The sequence below is a fragment of the Dipodomys merriami genome, unplaced genomic scaffold, assembly GCF_024711535.1.
Source record: "Dipodomys merriami isolate MVZ:Mamm:240054 unplaced genomic scaffold, mDipMer1.0.p SCAF_10, whole genome shotgun sequence".
Classification (NCBI taxonomy): Eukaryota; Metazoa; Chordata; class Mammalia; order Rodentia; family Heteromyidae; genus Dipodomys; species Dipodomys merriami.
This window is the reverse complement of record NW_027202271.1, coordinates 36927158-36948643: the sequence shown is the minus strand read 5'-3', so window position 1 is coordinate 36948643 and position 21486 is coordinate 36927158. Positions and strand designations below refer to the sequence as shown.

The window sequence follows — 21486 nt, the reverse complement described above, 5'->3', positions numbered from 1 at the left end:
CTTGGTATGTGAACAGCCCTTTCAATCTGGGATCCATGTTTTTCTTCAATTCCATAACACTCAATTACTGGCTCCTGAAATATCTTTCTTATTTTTAAATTTTAACCATCTTGCCATTCTTTCTTGCTGAAATTCCTATTAAAACACTTTTACATTCTTATTCTCTTCAAACTCCCCAATTCTTCTTTTAGAATTTGTTTTATTCTATCTGCCACATTCTGGATCATTTCCTCAATACTTTCTTACTGGTTTTAGTAGATTCCATGATTATGGCAAAATGTTTATTTTGTGCCATCCATTGCATTTTTATTTTATATTTGTAGTCATATGCTTCCAATGTTTTATGGAAAATATGTTAGTCTGTGACTTTGATCATAAAGCCTGAGTTGATTATACCATAAAATTTATTTCATATGAAATGAATCTATGTTCTGTTGATTTTATTCGCTTTAGATGTCTTTGCATGTTTTGGAATTTTGTTTCCAAGCTCTTTGTAAAAGAGTGTCTCTTTGTTCTATTTTTTTCAGTCTCAGATAATCTCTGTTTTCTTCAGGTATGTTTTCTGTCTGGTAGGTACATGGTTGACATATCAGTCCTACAAATCAATGTTATAATGAGGGTTCAAAATCATTTATCCGCAGTGATATCTCTTATATTGCTATAGAATCTTGTTCAGGAAAATAGGTGAGCACTATAGTTCGGTCTCCAGTCACTCCCTACCTCATTCAAATTCCTCACTGTGAACTTGCTAGAAGTCACTGTTACAGAAAACATATGACAGAGTGTATTGCCAGCCTCCTTTCACATGTGGGGCTAATGGCCAAGTATTCTTCAAGTACAGAGCTGACTCTAATCCCCCATTATGCTTTCAATGCCTGTTTGTACATCTAACAAGCATCTGGCCTCAGACAAACATACAGCTTTGCAAATCCACACCCTTGCTAATCCACAGAAACCTTTAGCTTTAGCTCATCTTTGACATCCTGCTTTTCCTTTGTATTATCTCTCATTACTCTATGACTGGAAAAGAAGAGTGGCATCAAAGTTAAGTTGCTGCAAAATCTTGACTGCAACTCCCAGCACTGAATTTTTCTAGCTTACTTAAAATCAAACTAGAAGAGCATAGGAAAAATAAATCACTGTGATATAATTCAAATGAATGGAAAACTAGAAAGTAGGAGGTAATAAAATAATAAAGTAATTTAGACTTAATTAATCAATATTGAAAAACATTTCAAATGCCAAGCCTGAAGCACACCCCTTTGCCTTTCATTATACCCTTAAGCTATTGCTAATCTGAAATTACAAATAAACAACAACCCAAAAACCCTGAAGAATAGAGAGAAATAATTCTCATCACTTTCCTAATGCCACATGGATACTAAATAGTAGATCTGAAATCAGAAAGTACAATAGAGTAAGAATAAATGCCATATAATATTGCCTCTTCCCAGCTGCAATCCTTGGTCTGTTATTTTGCTTTTTGTGTAAAGGTGACTCACTTGTGAACAGAGAGGATAATATTCAATGACTCCTAACCTAGTTTTCCAAAGTCTAGTCTCCTGTAATATTAAAATGGACTCATAGTTTCATTTAGACTCCTATTTTGAGTACCTTGTAAATTTATTTGGAGTAATGAAATGCTTGACAAATGCCCAAATTAATGAAACTAAGATTGAATGAGATATGTAACACAGTTTTAAACTTCAAACTGTAAGATGTTCTGTGACAGAAGACAAACACAACATTGCAGACCATAGTGAATGCCAATACCTACAACATGAACTTAGCACTAAATATATAGTTGTATATGAAGACTTTAGATTTCAACCTCCTCTAATCCAAATTAACATTTGTGGATTTAAATTCCCCTTATTTTGACATAAAATACGTGTGTGTGTGTGTGTGTGTGTGTGTGTGTGTGTGTGTGTGTGTGTGTGTGTGTGTGTGTGTGTGTGTGTGTACCATTATTGGGTTTGAATTCAGGCCTTGGGTACTATCCCTTAGCTTTTCCTTTCAAGGCTGCTACTCTACCAACCATGCCACACAGCCCCACTTCTAACTTTGCTGTTAATTGGAAATAGTCACATGGACTTCCCTGCTGGGGCTAGCTTTAAAATTATGATCCTCAGATCTCAGCCTTCAGAGCCACCAGTGCCTGGGGATTAATACTGTGACTTTTGAGGTCCCTTTTTCTCCAAATTGTCTTCGTCTAGAAGAGGAAAATCCTTAGGTAAAAGGAGTGCTTTTCTTTAGTATTCATCCATAGTGTTTGATAAAAGGTTTAAGTTCCAGTCAAATTGTTTAAGATACTCTCTCTGCCAAGAGTAACTAAAATTTGTGGACCTATCTTCATTTATTTTTAAATGAAGATAATCACAATTCTGACCTATAGTGACTAAATTAGTAGTCCCTGGTATGAAACAAATAATTGAAATAAGTTGCATTTTTTATAGACCAGAATAGTCTGAATATGTTAATATCCGTGCATACCCATTAAAAATAATTACACACATCATAGTGAATAATGTCAGTGCAAAGAAAAACATTGGGTTATCATTCAAGGGAATTTTTTGCCATTATGCTTACACTAAAATCTGACATTCCATATATATATGTATGTATATAACTACTATATATATATATATATATATATATATATATGTTCATTTGCAAAGTGTGATAACCCAGTTAGCAATCATTATTCTTGAGGAAAATATCAAAAACCCAAATACAAATGAGTAAACAAATGTGAGGCCTCAGTTTGCTAGACGCACAGCTTCAAGTCCTGTAATTGGAGTGCTCTAGTCAGTAAAGAGACACATGTGATTATAATCACTATTTATTCAAACCTCTAGAACAATGTGAACATATGGAGACAGTATAATTTCTAAGATATTTTTGTTGAAGTCTATTTTTCTATCCTTCAGGCTGACATTGAGAAAAAATGAATTGAAAATGAAATGAAAATGAAATGCAAAGAGAAGGCAAATAAAACATTACAATGGATGACTCATTTTATGAAATCACTTCTGTTTTAAAAAGTGTCATTGAATACATTATAAAAATTATTTTAAAAACTGCCTTAACTGAAGTCTACTTTTAACTTGAAGAACCTTACAAAAAAAAATCTCTTTTTTAAGTTCATGACAGCAATGACCTATATCAAAATGTTCAATGAAAACTGATGTCTAAAACTGCTTTGAAGATTCAAAGTACTATAATTATCTTTGAATGTACATATCATTAAACTAAAATGAATGTCAATAAACTAGCAAGAATATCAAAACCATTAACAACATATTATTACAAAGCAAAAGTGAAATGATTTCCTTCACCCAATTTCATCTAATATGAAGGACTACTTTCATATTTTCTTTTGTATACATAAATTCAAATCATATCTATACCATTCCATTTCCAAAAGATGGCTAGATACAGAGATAACTTGTATTTTACATCATAATCAACATTTTACTTTTGAAGGAAAAATACAATCAGGAGAGTTTTTAAGAGAAAAATGTTTTGGTAAGAGTTTAATTGTAATTGGAATCAACATGTTCTAGCATTTAAAAGGCTCCACAACATTGTTAGTAATCCCAGTTATTTTCAGTTCTACTTATCAGAGCCATTCTTAACAATTCTCAGAATATTTTGGCTCTTTCCATAGAGATGGGGCAGTACTATACAAGGTATGGTCTTTAGTTCATTTTGATTGGCTTTTTGCATAATTTGCCCTGTGCATGCTTACTTCACCTTGTCAGAGAGTACTGCTTCCCCAAGGCTGCCCCAGGGTCCTGTTGACGGATTGCTCTAATTGCAGTAGGCGCTGTAAACAAGGCAGCTACCCCATGCTCTGCAAGCACTCGGAAATAAGCACCAGCATCTGGTGTTCCCACTGGCTTCCCCTACAATGAGATCCATTTAAAAATGTCACTGGTAACATGTCTCATATTTCACTGACAGTTGCAACACTTACACATTTAACAGGAGATATTAGCAAAGCTGTGTTCTCAACAAAGCTTGGATTTAAAATAGTTCCATGCTCTATCATAAATAAATCAAATATCCAGGCATCTGAATGTCTGCTCCTTTACAACATATAAAAAAAAATTTTCAAATGACATGTTTTCCATCCTCAAGTTTTAAAAGATAAAAGACTAGAAAAATACATCATATGCAAACAAGAACATAAAAAACTCTTCTACTAGCCAATAAATTAAATGCATTACATTTTGAGATGGAACAAAGGAGAAATGTCGTTGTTATTCTAACATTAACACATTGTTTTCAAAAACATTATTAAAAGTGACTATATCAATTCTAGAACATTCCAGTAAAACAAAAATCTGAAGTCACATTTATTCTTAAGCAATAACCTTTTCCGTTAAATGTCTCACTCTCAGTAAAGTGACTTCTGCACAATAAATAAAATTTAATGTTACCTAAAACACTGATTTTTCATAGTCCCCAAAAGACATTGAACACATCCAGTTGCAAGATCATGTACAAATTATTTAAAAACTTTGGAAAATTACACGTGAAAAGCATACAAAATATGTTTAATTGGTAAGTTCTACAAAGAGGAAAGAAAATGAAACTGTAAATAGTCTACTCATAAAATCTATGTTGGCCCAGTTATATTTCTTCTTTGTGTGGAGGAAGTACGGTGGGGAGGTGAAGTGTTACTAAGACTTGAACCCAGGGCCCAGACATCATCCTGTAGCTTTTCTCTCAAGGCTGGTGCTCTAACACTTGAGCTATAGTTCCACTTCTGGCTTTTAGCTCATCAGTTGAAGAAAAGAGCCTCACAGACTTTCCGGACTGGGATGGCATCAAACCTAGATCTTCAGATCTCAGCTTCTTGAATAGCTAGGATAACAGGCATGAGCCATCTTCAGCACCTGGTTTACCTCTTCCTTCTTCAACCCATTCTCATCATTGTCACTTCTTCCAATGCTTCTGCATCAAGGTACCTGAACTGTCAGTATACACTTATCTATCAGTAAAACCTTTTTGGTATAGGTTGAGATAAACAAGCAAAACAAGTTTCTCAATTTAGGTCTTTTCTTGAGGCCTTAAAAGTGCCAAATAGCATATAGAAATTTCTGTAAGATGAGTCTAGATAAGTAATATTTGCTGAGCTTCTCTGGCCCACTTCCCTATGAGTTTAACTGTGAATTTCATATTCTAAAAAAACACACATGGGATACTCTGAACTAAGGCAAAAACAAGAAAGAATTTTCAAGAAATCTCAGCGATCTCCTCAGATAATTATTTTTTAAAATACATGGTAAATAGACCATGGTTAGCATATATTTAAATTTAATGTTTGCTTCTAATTGAAAATTTGATAGGACAATATCCAGTTTTTATGGTTGAACCACTGTCCTTAATATTCTTTAGTATAATTATCTTTCCTCTCTTGAACATAATACTCTCTTTAGGCTTTTTAAAATTATTTTCTCTTGTTCTTTTCATACCCAAAGAATTTGTTGCAATTAGAAATTCGTCATTATCACAATTATCCCGTATCACTGGATTTCAATTTATTTCACTATTACTTCATATAAATTAACACTTTCAACCATTATAAAAAGCTAGCAGTTGCTGGGTGCTAGTGGCTTACACCTGTAATTCTAGCTACTCAGGAGGATGAAATCAGAAGATCTTGGTTCAAAGCCAACCCCAGGCAGGAATGTCCATGTGACCCTTATCTTCAATCAACACCCAGAAAACCAGAAGTGAAGCTATGGCTCAAAGTGGTAGAGCACCAGGCTTGAGCAAAGAGCTCAGGAACAGCACCCAGGCGCTGAGTTCAAGCTCCACTACTGACAAAACAAAAACAAAAAGCTACCAATTATAATTTATATGAATAATTTGACTTGCAAATTTTGGAGCTTTAAGATTCAGTCAGAAATGGTTTATCAACTTTACCCTTTCTAGCAACATGAGGTGAACATTTGATTTTGAATTTTTTGATTAGTCTTAGGCACCAATAAGTCCTTTAAGTAGTACATTGTGATTTGGGAATCCTGATCTCACTGACATAGAAATGATTTAATCATTTAAAAATCATTTAAAAAGCTGCACACAATTGACTTTCTCTGTACTTCTATTTTCTTGCCTGCTATAAAAAGAATGAACCACTTTATCAATATTTGTTCAATAAACTCACAGCACTGAAATGATGTTCTAAAATACTTTCACCTCCACTAAAGTTGAATTTCACTGGAGTACAGGATGATGGAGCAATAATACTTAGTAAAGACTGACATCAACGTTGTAATGAAAATGCTATGTTGTGATTCAGTACCCACACAGAGTACACAATTTGATTTCATTTACCATGCCTTAGTTGAGTTTGAAGGCCACAAAAGGAGCAGATTAGGCATCAGAAATATTATTTACAAGGTGCATGACATATCTTAGAAATAATATGAGATTAAAACTACTATTGCAAAGATGATTCTTTACAAAACCAATTTCTACCAATATTATCTTCATTTAGCAAAGAAAATTCATAGTACAAACTTGCATGTAGGACATAGAGTGTTGAATACTCTTTCCTCTCAACTCAAAAGGTTCACTTTCCCATTTCAGTATCCATTCATTGTTACAAACAAAAATTTTCCCCTATTTAAAATTACTTTTAATATTTATATCTTGTAATCTTTTAATCTTGTCTCAAAAATTTCTATTGATCTCACATTGAGGGGAAAAATAATATCAAAGAAATATTTTTCCAAAAAGCCTAATGATTAGCATAAATATTAAGTCCTGGATGATGTAAATACTTCAGTAGTGGAGGGAAAAACAGAACACACTCTTTTGTCAGTAACTACTGTTTACATACAAGTTATAATGATGTAAATAGTGCTAGCAAATACTTAGTAAATATGTTTTGACATACACTATGGGCTACATATTGTTCTAAAATCTGGGGAAAATTTTGTGAATTCATCATGCAAGGTCCTCCTCTAATAGAACTTAGCTTCTGATAAGTAAGTGTGAGTATGTATGAGCACACACACATATGTATGTGTGTATGTGTGTGTTTGTTATGAAAGACTACGCTGATGCTGCAAGCTATTTGTGTAAGAAAGAAATACAGTAAAGAACATAAGACTTGTATAAGGACTTTTATATTCTTATACTGTTCATTGCTGAACATTGCAGAAAACAGAAGGAAAAGACAGATCTAGAGATGCACACTTGTAATCCCAGTTACTTGGAAGACAGAAGCAGGAAGATCATGAGTATGAAACTAATATGAAGCAAATTAGGTATACATATATCAACAATAAAATAGAAACAAAATGGCTGGTGGCATGGATCATGTGGGAAAGGGCTTGCCTAGCATGTATGTGGTCTGCAGTTTAATCCTCAGTACCAGAAAACAAACAAAAAGAGCAGTCCCCCCCCCCGGAAAAAAAGAAAAGAAAAAAAAAACTGAGGCAAAGCTTGCAAGTATCTTTCATTTTGAATACCAAATAAGCATGACTCAATATCTTATTGATTTGACTGAGCCTTCTTCTTTCACGCCTTTCTGCACAGGAAGAAGATGTGCACAGATAAGAAACACACATAAGCAGCAAAATGTCTTTATAGTGCCTTTTAAAAGTAGTCATTAGCACACTAACCACGTTGACCTGCCTGAAGAAAATGACACAATTTCAGAACCTGTGTTTCTCAATAACGAGTAAGAATGAGACAATATCCAATGGAAACCCAAGAGTCTAAGATTACAGGTACTTTAAACAATCCAATAACGTACCAAAGATAGTAATGAAGCAAAAGGTAAAAACAAAACCATCCAAACTCAGATCAACTACTTGCTTTGTAGTTACTTTCTAAACTAAAGCCTGCAGTTTTGGTTGGTGCTTAAGTAACAGTTAATGGCCCACTCTCTACAATGTTGAACTCGGGAGTCTAAGCTTTAGGTTGCTACCTTGAATTGCTAGAACATTATAAAATCTTCTACAGTATTCAATAACAGAACATTATAAATTATCAACTCTTAGTTGATATTTTTATATATGCTTTATAATGTGGCTAGTGATCACACAGTAGAGAAAACATGATAGTTACAAAAGCACCTTCATACTTATTCCCATATATAATATTTCTATTATTGCTAATGGATGGCTAATGGTAGGTCCCTAGTTAGAAACACAGGTTATCTCTCAGCCTCTCATACATTTCCTATTAAGTCTCCAATACACACACACACACACACACACACACACACACACACACACACACACACACACACACACACACACACACACACACACACACAAAGCAATGAAATCCAAGCTCTCCACAAAATAGAGATATTTAGTTAGATGCTTGAGGAAAAATACACGATTGCTTCATTGTTACTACTCTGATTTAGCCTATCCTCAGCTGGTGGTCAATGCTGCTTGTGGTTTTCAGGCAGACATAAAATATGTTTGAGTCTATTGCAGCTTTTTACTGTTCTTATTGTTTTACTTCTGGTAGGATTAGAAATACACCTGGTCTCTTTTTGAAAACTACTTATGAGAATGCCACCCAATGCATCATGTTTTGGTTTTTGTTGTTGTTGTTGTTTCCTGCAAGTCTAAAAAGAAGACAGCAATATCCTTTATCGAGTAGAACTGAACTTTATTTCAGCAGACAAGATGGCAGAGCAATGTCGGTTTGTTTATTTTGCAATAGTGATGAAACCAGTAGCAACATTTTTGAATACCTAATGTATATCGTATGCTCTTGCCATGAATATTCAGATGTACAACAGCTAAGCTTGAGATTTACGAAAGCATAAATAGATCTCTAAGCTACTTAGTGAAAGAAAATCAAACTGTAGAATACATGTGTAATATCTGAATCGAATAGTAGAAGAGACATTGCTTATACATGAAGTGGCTATAGTACACACAAGACCAATTCTCTGCCATGGAAATTACAGAGCTGGAAGTAGGGGGATAGTGAGATTTTTCACAGTTTATGCTTTTGTAAGTTTTGAAATATGACCCAAGTAAATGTATAACCTCTTTTTTAAAAAGTGAGTTTGCTTAGGCTGGGGATGTAGTTCCGTAGTATACTATTTACAAGGTGCTATATCCAATACCTAGCACCATTTTTTCCATGGGTTTTTCTTCTCCAGAGCCTTTCTTTTTATTACTTACACTACTTTGGTCAAATTTCAAAAACATTGCTGCTTCTATAAGGGCACATTGGTTAATTGTCCTGTGCCTAGAAGTCCTGAGACAAGGACTTGTGTCATTCCCTTTGAAAAATTGAAAAATCACTTATAAATACATTTTGATTCATATGAGACTGGCTTCCTGGCTTGCGTGCTAGGGTTTTACCCCTCATTTTCTTGGCCTTACCTATAGGGCGCCATATTATCCTGTGTATGCAATGCCCACTCACGAGTGATCCAGTTCTCAGCTGGCAGTTTGCAGCATCACATCAGTGTTCAAGCATTCAAATAAGAAGGCAGACAGTATCCTAATGCTATGTTACAGTGCCAGCATTATTCACCTCCCATTGCCTCATAAAGAGCACTGAGTCTTCTCAAACTGCCTTAAGTAGGGGAAGCTCAGAACAAGGTATTTTTGAGAAAGAGATCACATTCACATAACATTCATTAGGGAATTTGACTATGATTAGGCTATTTTAATAGAGATTGTTTTTATTTATCTCTTGTAGAGCTTAACCACTGTAACTATTAAAATATATTCTCATGTGACATCCATGTATTCCTCAAGATCCAAGTGCTGAAAGATTAATCTCTAAAGCACACTTTTGGGAAGTAGAGCCTTTGGGAGCTGTTTTGATCACAGGGCTTTCATCCTCATGAATAGTGGATGCTGCGATCTAAACAGCTTGCACGAGTGGAGGTGGATTCTCGTGCCTTTCTGTGCCTCTGCTTTGTGAAGATCCACTATTCCTTCTCTCTAGTGGATGCAAAAATAAGAGGCCATTTTAGACCAAAGAATGCTTTTATGGGTCTTAATTTTATATTTCTCAGGGCAAAAGACTGTGAGAAAGATACCTGTTCTTTGAAATTACCCAGTGAGTGGCATATTATGATAGCAACACAAAATGTTGTATGTCTCAAACTCTGTCTAAATCTATCGTGTGTTTCTTCCACTGCCTCTTTCCACATCTGAAATTTGATTATAGTTGGCCTTGTGAAAGAAGTCATCCTCAATGAAAAAGGCATACTTCCACCTAGGTGATTGGAGTCTGTCTGTTGAGAAAGCCTACCAGGGGAAGCATTCATGTCAAGTAAATGAATCTGAGCACTGGAACTACTCATTCTGCTGCACTAGTGCTGAGTTAATTTGCTCTCAGTAGTCACACGCCACAATTATCCATGCCATAACTGGTAGCTCATAGCTTCCACAGGGACTGCTTTCTCACTTCTGTTTTCTTCCATGCTGATATGGAATCATTCTGCTATCCTGCACTAAAGAAAATTATTTTTTTATTTATTCATTAGGAGCCTAGTGAGATTTTTCTATAAGTACAGAAATTAAACACTGATTTCTTAACTTCACCATCTAACTTTTGCCCAAGAAGTAGCTGAGGTTGCAACAAAGTCTGATTCTACCAACATTTTGCTCAAAATAACCTTCAAAGATGTACATGTTTCTTCCTTGCTGGAACAAATGAACACAACAAACTCTTTAAATTTTATAATTTCTGTCATAAGTGATAAAGACAGCCCAGTCTAATTAGAGTTCTTTTCACAGTCCAATCTGATGTCTGTCTTTACTGCTTGGTACTCCCTTCATCTTTCGGAAAATGTCCCTGCATGGTTAGTCAGTCAATTTTGCTTCTCTGAGTCTCTATTCTCTCTCAATTTCTCACTTTCCTCACCTCCAAGTTTTTCTTGCTCTATGGTTTTTTTTTAATTATGAAAATACCATACAGAGGAGTTACAATTACATGGACAAGATAATGAGTACATTTCTAATCAAGCATTGTACCTTTGTTTCCCCTTCCTATCCCTTCCCATCTTCCCCCCACCCCCAATATCTTCTTCCCCCCCACCAAAGTTGTAAAGTTCGTTTTTTTGACATAACAACTTGAACATCTCATTGTTGCAGTGGATACACCTGTATCTCTATTTAAATAATTTGTTTTTTCCCTTCCCCTCCACAAATTATACCAACATCAAATACTGTGAAAGCAGGGGTTATACTGTGGGGGAGGGACATACAAAGCAACAAAGAAATAATCTTATAAATATGTTAGAAAAAATAGCAAGAAAGAAAAAACATTTGAATACTTATCTTGCAGTTGATTTCAGCTAACATCAACTTATCTGACCTTTTCTGCTTGTCTCAGACATATACTAGTTATTGCAAATAAGGGAAACCATGGGACCTATGTTTCTTTGGGCCTGGCTTACTTCACTTAATATAATTTTTTCCAAGGCTTTCAATCTCCTAACAAATGAGGCTGTGTCATTCTTTCTGATGGAAGCATAGAATTCCATTGTGTATATATACCACATTTTCTTGATCCATTCATCTACTGAGGGGCATCTGGGTTGGTTCCACATCTTAGCTATGGTAAATAATGATGTAATAAACATAGTTGTGCTGGTAGCTTTAGTGTGGTCTTGGTTGTGATCATTTGGGTAAATGCCCAAAAGTGGGATTGCTGGGTCATAGGGAAGCTCTATGTGGACTCTTTTGAGGAACTTCCATACTACTTTCCAAAGTGGTTGAACAAGTTTACACTCCCACCAACAATGCAGTAGGGTTCCCCTTCTGGCCACATCTCCTCCAGCATCTGTTGGTATTAGAGTTCTTGATTATAGCCATTCTAACTGGGGTGAGGTGGTATCTCAATGTTGTTTTGATTTGCATTTCTTTTATGGCTAAGGAGGTTGAGCATTTCTTCATGTGTCTATTGGCCATCCTTCTTTCCTCTTCAGAGAACTTTCGCTTTAAGTCTTTAGCCCACTTATTTATTGGGCAGTTGATTCTTTGAGGATTTGTTTTGGGGGGATTTAATTTTTTGAGTTCTAGGTATATTTTAGATATGGGTCTCTGTTTTTAATCTTCATCACTCAGACTCTTGGTCACTCAAGAAACTTAAATCATTAGATCTTCCATTCCTGAAAATTTTTTCAGCTTCAAACCTGACTTACACTGTTGTATATACACATCCAAGCAGCACTTTGAAATTCAACATTAACCCAAACCAAAAGCACCATATTTGTCTCTCATGGTTGTACAGCTGAACGTCAGTAAGGATATGCCATTGTATCAGCTCTTCTGGTTGAAGATATATTCAGAGCTACATCCAACTCCCTCATTACCTCACTCTTACAGCATTCACCTAGCATCCTAATATCCTGCGCTCTCCTTAATGTTCTTATCATGGACCTGGTTTCAGATCCCAAACTTCACCATTTTACCACCGCTAGTCATTAAAATGTCCCTGATTCTTTTTCTGAAGATATAAATAGGAATGCAAAAGTATCCACCTCATATATTTATAGTTAGAATTAAGCCCATGACTGCTTAAAATTCAAGCCGCAATAGCTACTACTATTATTTTGCTATACTTTTTCATACATAGATTTCTCCCTAATTAGTAGACAGGAACTTTTCTTAAAAATAATGGACAAGAGAGTCCAGAGGAAGATGGTGGAGAAGCTGGAATCTGAACAAGCTCTCGCATAGAAAGCAGTTTTAGTGTTCCAATGAACAGTCCTAGGCTAGAGAATTACACCAAGTGTGCCATCACAGGACAGAGAATTTGGTCAGAGAGGAGAAATCCAGGAAGCTTGGTCAAGGAGACAGATATGAGCACTTGCTGGTGTTAACAGCTCTGTGAGTGTCGCAGGAGCTAGCCTCTCAGGGAAAAGCTACTGATTGCTGATAGGCCTCAACCCTACCCAGAACCTAGTCTCATCACAGCAACTCCAAGCTATACTCAAAGCAGGTCTCCCTCCCACTGAACTAGCCTGAGAGGAGAATCACAAAGTCCTGGGTAATGCAGAGCTTTTATCTGTTTGCTCAGACTTAAGAAACCAATCAAGCCACAGGAAAACCAAAAACCACAAGCAAACCAGAGACTCAACCAAGAGACTGGTTGTGGACATGGGAGATATAAGATCCCTCCCCCACAAAAAAAAATCAGAGAACTCTTTTTTCTACCTAATTTTTAATTTTTTTAAAAAGTGTTTTCTATTTTTGTTTCTTTCATAATTTTTATTTTAGGTGTGGGTGTGGGGGTGTTCTTTTTAATTTTAAATCTCTTTTAACATTTTGGTCCTTTTCATTCTTTCACATGACTTAATTGTTGTTCTGCTCCTCCCCAGATATATACCTGTCATCGATTACTGGACCTTTCCCCTCATTGTGTACATACTTATTTTTTACTTATTTCAGAAATTTATTACTCAAGTCACAACCTCTTAGACTTAACTTCTTTAATAGTTGTATTATTTCTTCATACCTATGTAATTTTTAAGGATTCCAGTTTTAAATTTTTTATTTTTTCCTTTTTCTTTTTTATCTATCCTCCTCTCATCCTATCCTTTCCTTCTCTCAATATTATTTCTTCATACTTCATAATTTTTAAGTGTTTAATTTTTTAAATTTAAATTTTTGTTTTTTCATTTTTTTCTTGTTTCTTTATCTCTCTCCTTTCATTCTGTTCTATCCATTTCCTCTCTGTAATTAGGACTTGTTTACATTCACTCTTTCCTTTTACCTCTCCACATCTCTCTAATCCTATTTTTCCCCACAATTCTCCCTAAACCTATGAATTTCTGGTCTGCTGAATCCCTCTTGGATGTTCTTAGCCCATTAATCCATAGTTGTTTGATGTTGAGTAGATTGTATTTGTTGAACTAAATTGTATCTGTAGCCAGTTTGACTGTGCAACTACACAGCTCTGGTTGATGCTTGCCTTAAAATAGTGTTTTAGCATGAAATTGGTGTTACTTTCATAGCAAATGGGCAAAACAAGCCAGAGAAACACAGAAAAATAGCAAATCTAGGTATTTCAACTCCCACTCATGAAAATCAGGTGACAGAACAGTTAATGAATAACTGAGAGGAGAGTTCCCAAAAAGCTCTACCAACACTACAGGTAAACATGGTAAATGAAAAGATTGAAAGCCTGCAAAGGACTCAGGGTGAGCCTGATAGGGAGCTAGACAAGGCTAACCAAAGATTAATATGGGAACTTCGCGAGCATGATGAGGCCAACCAAAAATTAATACAGGAATTGCGTGAGCAAGATGAGAATAGACAAAGATAAAAAGAGGCATTCATGGAATCCATAAACAGACAGCTGAAGGAATCCAGGAAGACTACAAAGAGAATGCTGAATGGGCCCTCAGAAGGAAAAGGAGGCCAATGAAACCATAACCAATCAACTAAGGGCTGAAATCAGGAAAGCAACTCCTTTTGCAATAGCCCTACAAAAAATAAAATACCTAGGAATTAACTAAAGAAGTAAAAAGCTGGGCACCAGTGGTTACACCTGTAATCCTAGCTACTCAGGAGGCTGAGATCTGAGGATCATGGTTCAAAGCCTACCCGGGCAGAAAAGTCCGTGAGACTCTTATTTCCAATAAACCTAGTAAACCAGAAGTGGTGCTGGAGCTCAAGTGGTAGAGTGCTTGCCTTGAGCTGAAGAGAGCAGGGACAGCGCCCAGGCCCAGAGTTCAAAGCCCCACGACCGACAAAAAAAAAAAAAAGTCAAGGACCTTTACGATGGAAACTTTAAAAACCTGAGAAAGGAAATCAAAGCAGAACTTAGGAAGTGCAAAAACCTCCCATGTTCCTGGATTGGAAAGAGCAACATCGTGAAAATGGCAATACTTCCCAAGGCTATCTACAAATTCAATGGAATACCTATTAATATTCCAACCTCATTCTTCAAGGAAATAGAAAAAACAATCCAAAAATTCATATGGAACAATAAAAGAACCCGAATAGCAAAAATGATCCTTAGCAGAAAGAACAGTGCTTGAGGAATATCAATAAATACCAAATTTCAAACTCTTACTACAAAGCCATAGTAATCAAAAGAGCTTGGTACTGGCACAAGAAGAGACCTCAGGACCAATGAAATGAACTGGCAATGCAGAAATAAACCCACAGACCTATAGCCACCTAATCTTCAATAAGGGAGCTAAAAAAAATAGAATGGAAGAAAGACAGCCTCTTCAGTAAAGGGTGCTGGCAAAATTGGTTAACGACTTGTAGAAAACTAAAGCTAGATCCTTATATATCACCATGCACCAGAATCAACTCCAAACGGATCAAAGACCTCAGAGTCAAAGCAGACACTCTGAAAACATTACAGGATGGAATAGGAGAAGCCCTAGGTCTCCTGGGCACAGGCTGAAATTTTCTTAAAAGAGACCCAGAAACACAACAAATCAAAGAAAGGTTGGACAAATGGGATTGCATGAAATTGCAGATCTTCTGCATATCAAAGGACATAGCTAGCAAGATTAATAGAAAGCCCACGGATTGGGAGATCTTCACTAGCCATACAATGGACAAGGATCTCATATCTAAAATGTTCTTGAAACTCAAAAGATTAAATCACCCCAACAACAAATCCTCAAAGAAACAACTGCCCAATAAATAAGTGGGCTAAAGATTTAAAGAGAAACTTCTCTGAAGAGGAAGTAAGAATGGCCAATAGACACATGGAGAAATGCTCAGCCTCTCTAGCCATAAAAGAAATGCAAATCAAAACAACATTGAGACACAACATCACCCCAGTTAGAATGACTATAATCAAGAACTCTAATAACAACAGATTCTGGAGGAGATGTGGCCAGAAGGGAACCCTACTGTATTGTTGGTGGGAGTGTAAACTTGTTCAACCACTTTGGAAAGCAGTATGCAGGTTCCTCAAAAGACTCCACATAGAATTCCCCTATGACCCAGCAATCCCACTTTTGGACATTTACCCAAATGATCACAAACAAGACCACACTAAAGCTACCAGCACAACTATGTTTATTGCAGCATTATTTACCATAACTAAGATATGGAACCAACCCAGATGCCCCTCAGTAGATGACTGGATCAAGAAAATGTGAGAGAGACAGACAGACAGACAGACAGACAGACAGGCAGGCAGACAGGCAGGCAGGCAGGCAGGCAGGCAGGCAGGCAGGCAGGCAGGCAGACAGGCAGACAGGCAGAGACAGACAGATAGATAGATAGATAGATAGATAGATAGATAGATAGATAGATAGATAGATAGATAGATAGATAGATAGATAGATAGATAGAATGGAATTCTATGCCTACATCAGAAAGAATGACATCACCCCATTTGTTAGGAAATGAAAAGACTTGGAAAAAATTATATTAAGTGAAGTAAGCCAGGCCCAAAGAAACATAAGTCCCATAGTTTCCCTTATTTTCAATGATTAGTGCATGTGTAGGACAAGCAGAAAAGGTCAAAAGCTATTTCATATGACTGTATAAGATGATGTTAAGTGAAATGAACCCTAAGATAGAGACACACGTGTTTTTTCTTTCTTGCTATTGTTTCTAACGTATTTATAATGTACCATGTGATTTTTTTGTTTCTTTGTATGTTCCTCCCCCACAGTATGACCCCTTTTCTCACTGTATTTGATATTGGTGCCCTGAATCTTCTATATACACTTCTCTAATTTGGGGAGGAGAAAAGAAAAAAACAAAACAGTTAAACAGGGATACAGGTTGACCCATTGTAACACTAAGATGTACAGAACACTATGTTGAAAAATGAACTTTACAGTTTAGGCAGGGCAGAGTGGGGGGTCAGGGAGTGTAGTTGTAGAGGTGGGAGGGAAAGGACAGTAGGGGAAAAACAGAGACGGCAACACTGCTTTATAGGAAATGTACTCATTACCTTGCTCATGTAACTGTAACCCCTCTATACGGTATTTTTACAATAAAAAAACTTATTAACAAAAAGAAAACAAAAAATAATGGATAATGAGAGAGATGGGGAAGGAAAGGTACAGTGGGAGAATGTCAAGGGAGGGGGTAACCATTCTCGACAAGAAATGTACTCATTACCTTATTCATGTAACTCTAACCCCTCTGTACAGCATCTTTACAATAAAACAAAATTTAAAAAAATAATGGACAAAATTTAAGTGAAAGTTCAGGAACTAAATGTGGAGTGTTATTCACAGGTCTTGGTCCACTGAAGTTTACAAAGAATTTTTTATAGCTTCTTTATAACTTAAGACATTTATTTTTAGTGAGGTGGCAATTTTATTTATTTGCTTTCTGTCCTTCCTATCAGTTTTAATTATTTGACATTATTGTCAGCCTTTTCAGTACTTGGGCCATATATGATACTAACTCTGTTTCCCCTTCAGCCTCTAAAATGATGCTGAACTCACAATAACCTCCATTAAATATTGTTGATGGGGTTAGGACAATAACTGCACTTGCTCACTCCAACATAAAACACAGGTACATGTATAGAAAAACAAACTCAATAACAGTTATCTTTGAACTACTGACCATGGGAGAAATCTAAAGGATGCTGACATCAGCTTCATAATCTATTTGGAAGATATAATCTATTTGGAAGATTAAAGTACATAGCCTAAATCACAGTAATAACTGAGTCATCATTTTCCTTATTCTTTACATTCTGTCAAAAAGATGGTTCTTATACTTGATTTGAAAAATAAATGAAAAAGATAAAAAAGGAAAGAATTTTTCCATTATATAAGGGAAATACAGTGTCTTCAAGGTTGCCAACTAAGTGTACTAGTTAGCAACATCATTGGCACTTGCCATAAAAAGGACGCAATATAGCTCTATCCTTGAAAAATGAAAAATATTAATGAATTACAAAAGAAATGGTCAACCTAGATGAAAATGCACATTTCTGATAAAGAAAAGGTGCCTACATGCACGCAGGTAGCAACTCTGTTAGAACAAACGCCTTTGCTAAGAACTTGGATGATCCATTTACAAGGAAATGCAACAGAGAATGATTTGGCAGAAATTAAAGATCCAGAGCAGAACTTGGTGGCAAGAGTATTACATATGAAAATAATTAGGCATTTGTGGCTCACGTCTGTTATACTAGCTAATCAGGAGACTGGGATGGGAGGATGTTTGCAGTCAGTCTAGGCAGAAGTGTCTGTGAGACTCTTATCTTCAAATACCTAACAAAAGTCACAGGTAGAGGTGTGGCTCATGCAGTTGAGTGCCAGCCAGCCTTGTGCTGTTGAGGGGGGAGGGGGAAATAACTGAGAGTGTGAGACTCTGAGTTCAAGCCCCAGTATTGGCACCAAAAAATACAAAAGTAAAAAGAAAACTCAATGAAAATAACTTGGGAATCATTTTCTTTTTCTTTTTTTTTTTTTTAATTGTATTTTATTTTATTTGAGAACATACTGTACAGAGGGGCAACAATTACATGGGCAGGATAATGCATACATTTCTTACCAAGCATTGCAGCCTCCTCCTTTGTTTACCCTTCACTTCCCTTCCCCGCCTCCCCCCTCCCCCCACCCAATTTTACCCCCCTCCCCCCACCCAATTATCATTTTCATCTTCAGTATTCTCAAAACTTTACAACTTAGAAATGGCTTAAGGTTCTATTTTCAAAATATATATTGCACATATAAAGCCTGCCTGTCCATGAAATGGAATGATGACGTATTATACATGTGCTAAATACATGTCTATATAGTCACATGGATACACACATACACACAAACACAAACACACACACCTAAACAGTTTTGCATATATGATCCTAAAAGATTCATGTACTAATATAGGAATACAGAGCTCATTGTCAGCTAATCATTCAATAAAGAAAGAGAAAGTGCCGGGCGGGGGCTCATGCTTATAATCCTAGCTACTCAAGAAGCTGAGATCTGAGGATCATGGTTCAAAGCCAGCTCAAGCAGGAAAGTCTGTGAGACTCTTATCTCCAATAAACCACTAGAAAACCTGAAGTGCCACTATGGCTCGAGCAGTAGTACAACGCTTGCCTTGAGCTGAAGAGCTCAGGGACAGCATCCAAGCCCAGAGTTCAAGCCCCACAATGGACAAAAAAAATACACCTAGGTTTGTATTCTGTAAATATAGACAGGCATATGTGTATATACATGCATACATGAAAAAAAAAAGAAAGAGAAAGTGAGTTTATCCAAACTTCCTGTTCATTCTATAAATGCAGAGAAAGAATATTCCATAAAATCTGGTTAAGTTTTTCCAGTGTGCACATTCAGAGTTTTAAATGAGCAGTAAGAGCCCTTAGAAATAGAAGGGAAAAGACGCAAACACTGGGATAAAGGTGAACCATGAAATGTGCTTTGTTATTCACAGATAAAAGGCTTCAAGGTTGTGTTCACTTCGCTCCCAGTTTCTACTCTTAAAGGACAGATCCTTGAGGGGAGACACCACTGTGTTATTTTGCACATCTGCTCCTCATTCTTCAAAGTTGGTAGTTGAAGGACCATGCATCTCTGTGTGCTGATTCCTTTGCCTGTGCTTAGAAGAGAATTAATGGGCTCCAAAGGGAGCTGCCTCCAGTGCTCTGATGACAGCTTCAATGTTGTGAGGACAGACTTTGAAAGAAGGAATGTGGAATATCTAAAACCCTAAACATTATAAATGCTGGAACACAGAGCAATGAATGGCTGGTGTTCACAATTTAGATTTCTATTCTGGGAAAGAATAAATATGTTTTTGAATAATGACAATAGCTTATGTCCAAAAATGGATTAAATGATTAAATCCTGGAAAGTATTCTAAAGGCTTTCCATGACTTACCAATTAATTGATATATAAGAAAGATATTATTACTACTGATATTTACAAATGTGAAAACATAGGCAAAGCAAGCCTGAAGCCAAAAAAGTAATGCTTAGAAATACTATAAATCACGATATGGCTGTCTTAACTACTATGTATTTTTTTCAGTAAACATATCCCACATCATTAACTTTTTTTCAATTAATTGCATAGTTTAAAAGTTAAAACAAGTTACCAAATAAGGTATTCATTCTGGACAAATGATACAGAAAAGATTTGCACAAGTGGAAACTGAGATGTGTCAGCCTTCTGACTATAAGGGTGAAAACATATATTCACGAGGCATTTAAATTAATTTACCCAAGGTAATGTAAGTGGATAAAAACAGACTAAGATAAGTAACATAGGTATTAGCATTTTCAGTCCACCACCCATGTTCTGACACCACTGTATATAATTTCAAATCCAATCTATTCTATAACCAATTTACTGCTTAAGAAGGCAGAGTATAGTACTTACCTTTAAATTTAATTCTTGAATTATTAACAAAAAGCCATCTGCCCTATTTGGTCCCAGTATACAATATGAAAAATGCAAACAAATGTAAAAGATGAGCAAGCTTTCTGATGACTTAAGACTATGATTATGTAAAAATGATAATTTCCATACTACTACTATGTATACTTCCCAGTTTACAGATCAACTTTAAGCTAGCTTTGATGAGAATATCTAATGCTTCTCTTTAACTAGGTAATAATTTAGCTAAGTGCTCCATGCCATTATGTACTGCTCATCAAAGGCAAAGCAATCACGGACTGAAATGTCTAAGTTTGTGAGCCAAATGACTACTTGCTTCTTTTATGGTGATTATCTAAGGTATTTTGTCACAGTGACAGAAAGATGAATGACACAAATTATTTATGTTTCATCCTTCTCTTGGGAAAATCTGCCATATCAAAGTCTGTCCTTCTCCCTAAGGTATTGAAGTAGTGGTATTGAGGTATGTTGTAGTAATGTTCCATTAGTAAACTACATACATTTAAGAAGTAATGATTTGTATACTTCCTCTCAAGCATTAAGACTGAGTTTGTCAAACTGGTTTCTTTATTGTAACTGATCGATGTTGCTTGGCTTCCATAATTCAGTATATTCAGTATTTTGAATGCGTCCAGTTCACTTACAGAAGCAGCCTTAGCTTATATATATCCTGTTCTACTTAAGTTGTTCTTGAAACTCTAAAAAACAAAACAGGGAGAAATTATATGCTCCCCTACAGGGAAAAAGAAAGAAACTTTACCCATAAATCAAGTATTTTTCCCTAATAGCTTTATTCAGGCATTTATTTAACAATACACTGGACACATTTTATGTGAAGAAGACTTGGAAGTGGAAACGGATAGTGTGGAGAAACTGAGGTGACTGTCTTATAGAATTTCCAGGGGAAAGGAACCAACAATATATCGAAGTAGCCTACAAACTCCCAGGAGACTGCAAACAGACAACGACACCAAAATGGGAGGTTCTGGGGCATGATGATTCATCAGAGAGGCCAAAGAGGACTTCTCTAAGAATTGCTCTTGAGCTGAGAGCTGAAACATAAGAGGCATGTACTTCAGGAAAGACAAAACAACTGAGCCAGATCCCAATTCAGGAATGAACACAGGATAAGTGTAAAGAAATCGGCAGGGCTGTGCCCCAGAAAGGAAGA

General features: G+C 36.1%; 1 protein-coding gene across 1 annotated transcript in view; it reads right to left on the bottom strand.

Moving 5' to 3' along the window:
* The window catches only part of Acss3 (acyl-CoA synthetase short chain family member 3), a 136534-nt gene that overhangs the window by 46197 nt on the left and 68851 nt on the right, over window positions 1–21486 (bottom strand). Inside the window, exon 8 of the mRNA XM_069989281.1 lies at window positions 3757–3908. Coding sequence (XP_069845382.1) covers window positions 3757–3908 — 152 coding nt within the window. The remainder of the gene's footprint in view (window positions 1–3756; window positions 3909–21486) is intronic.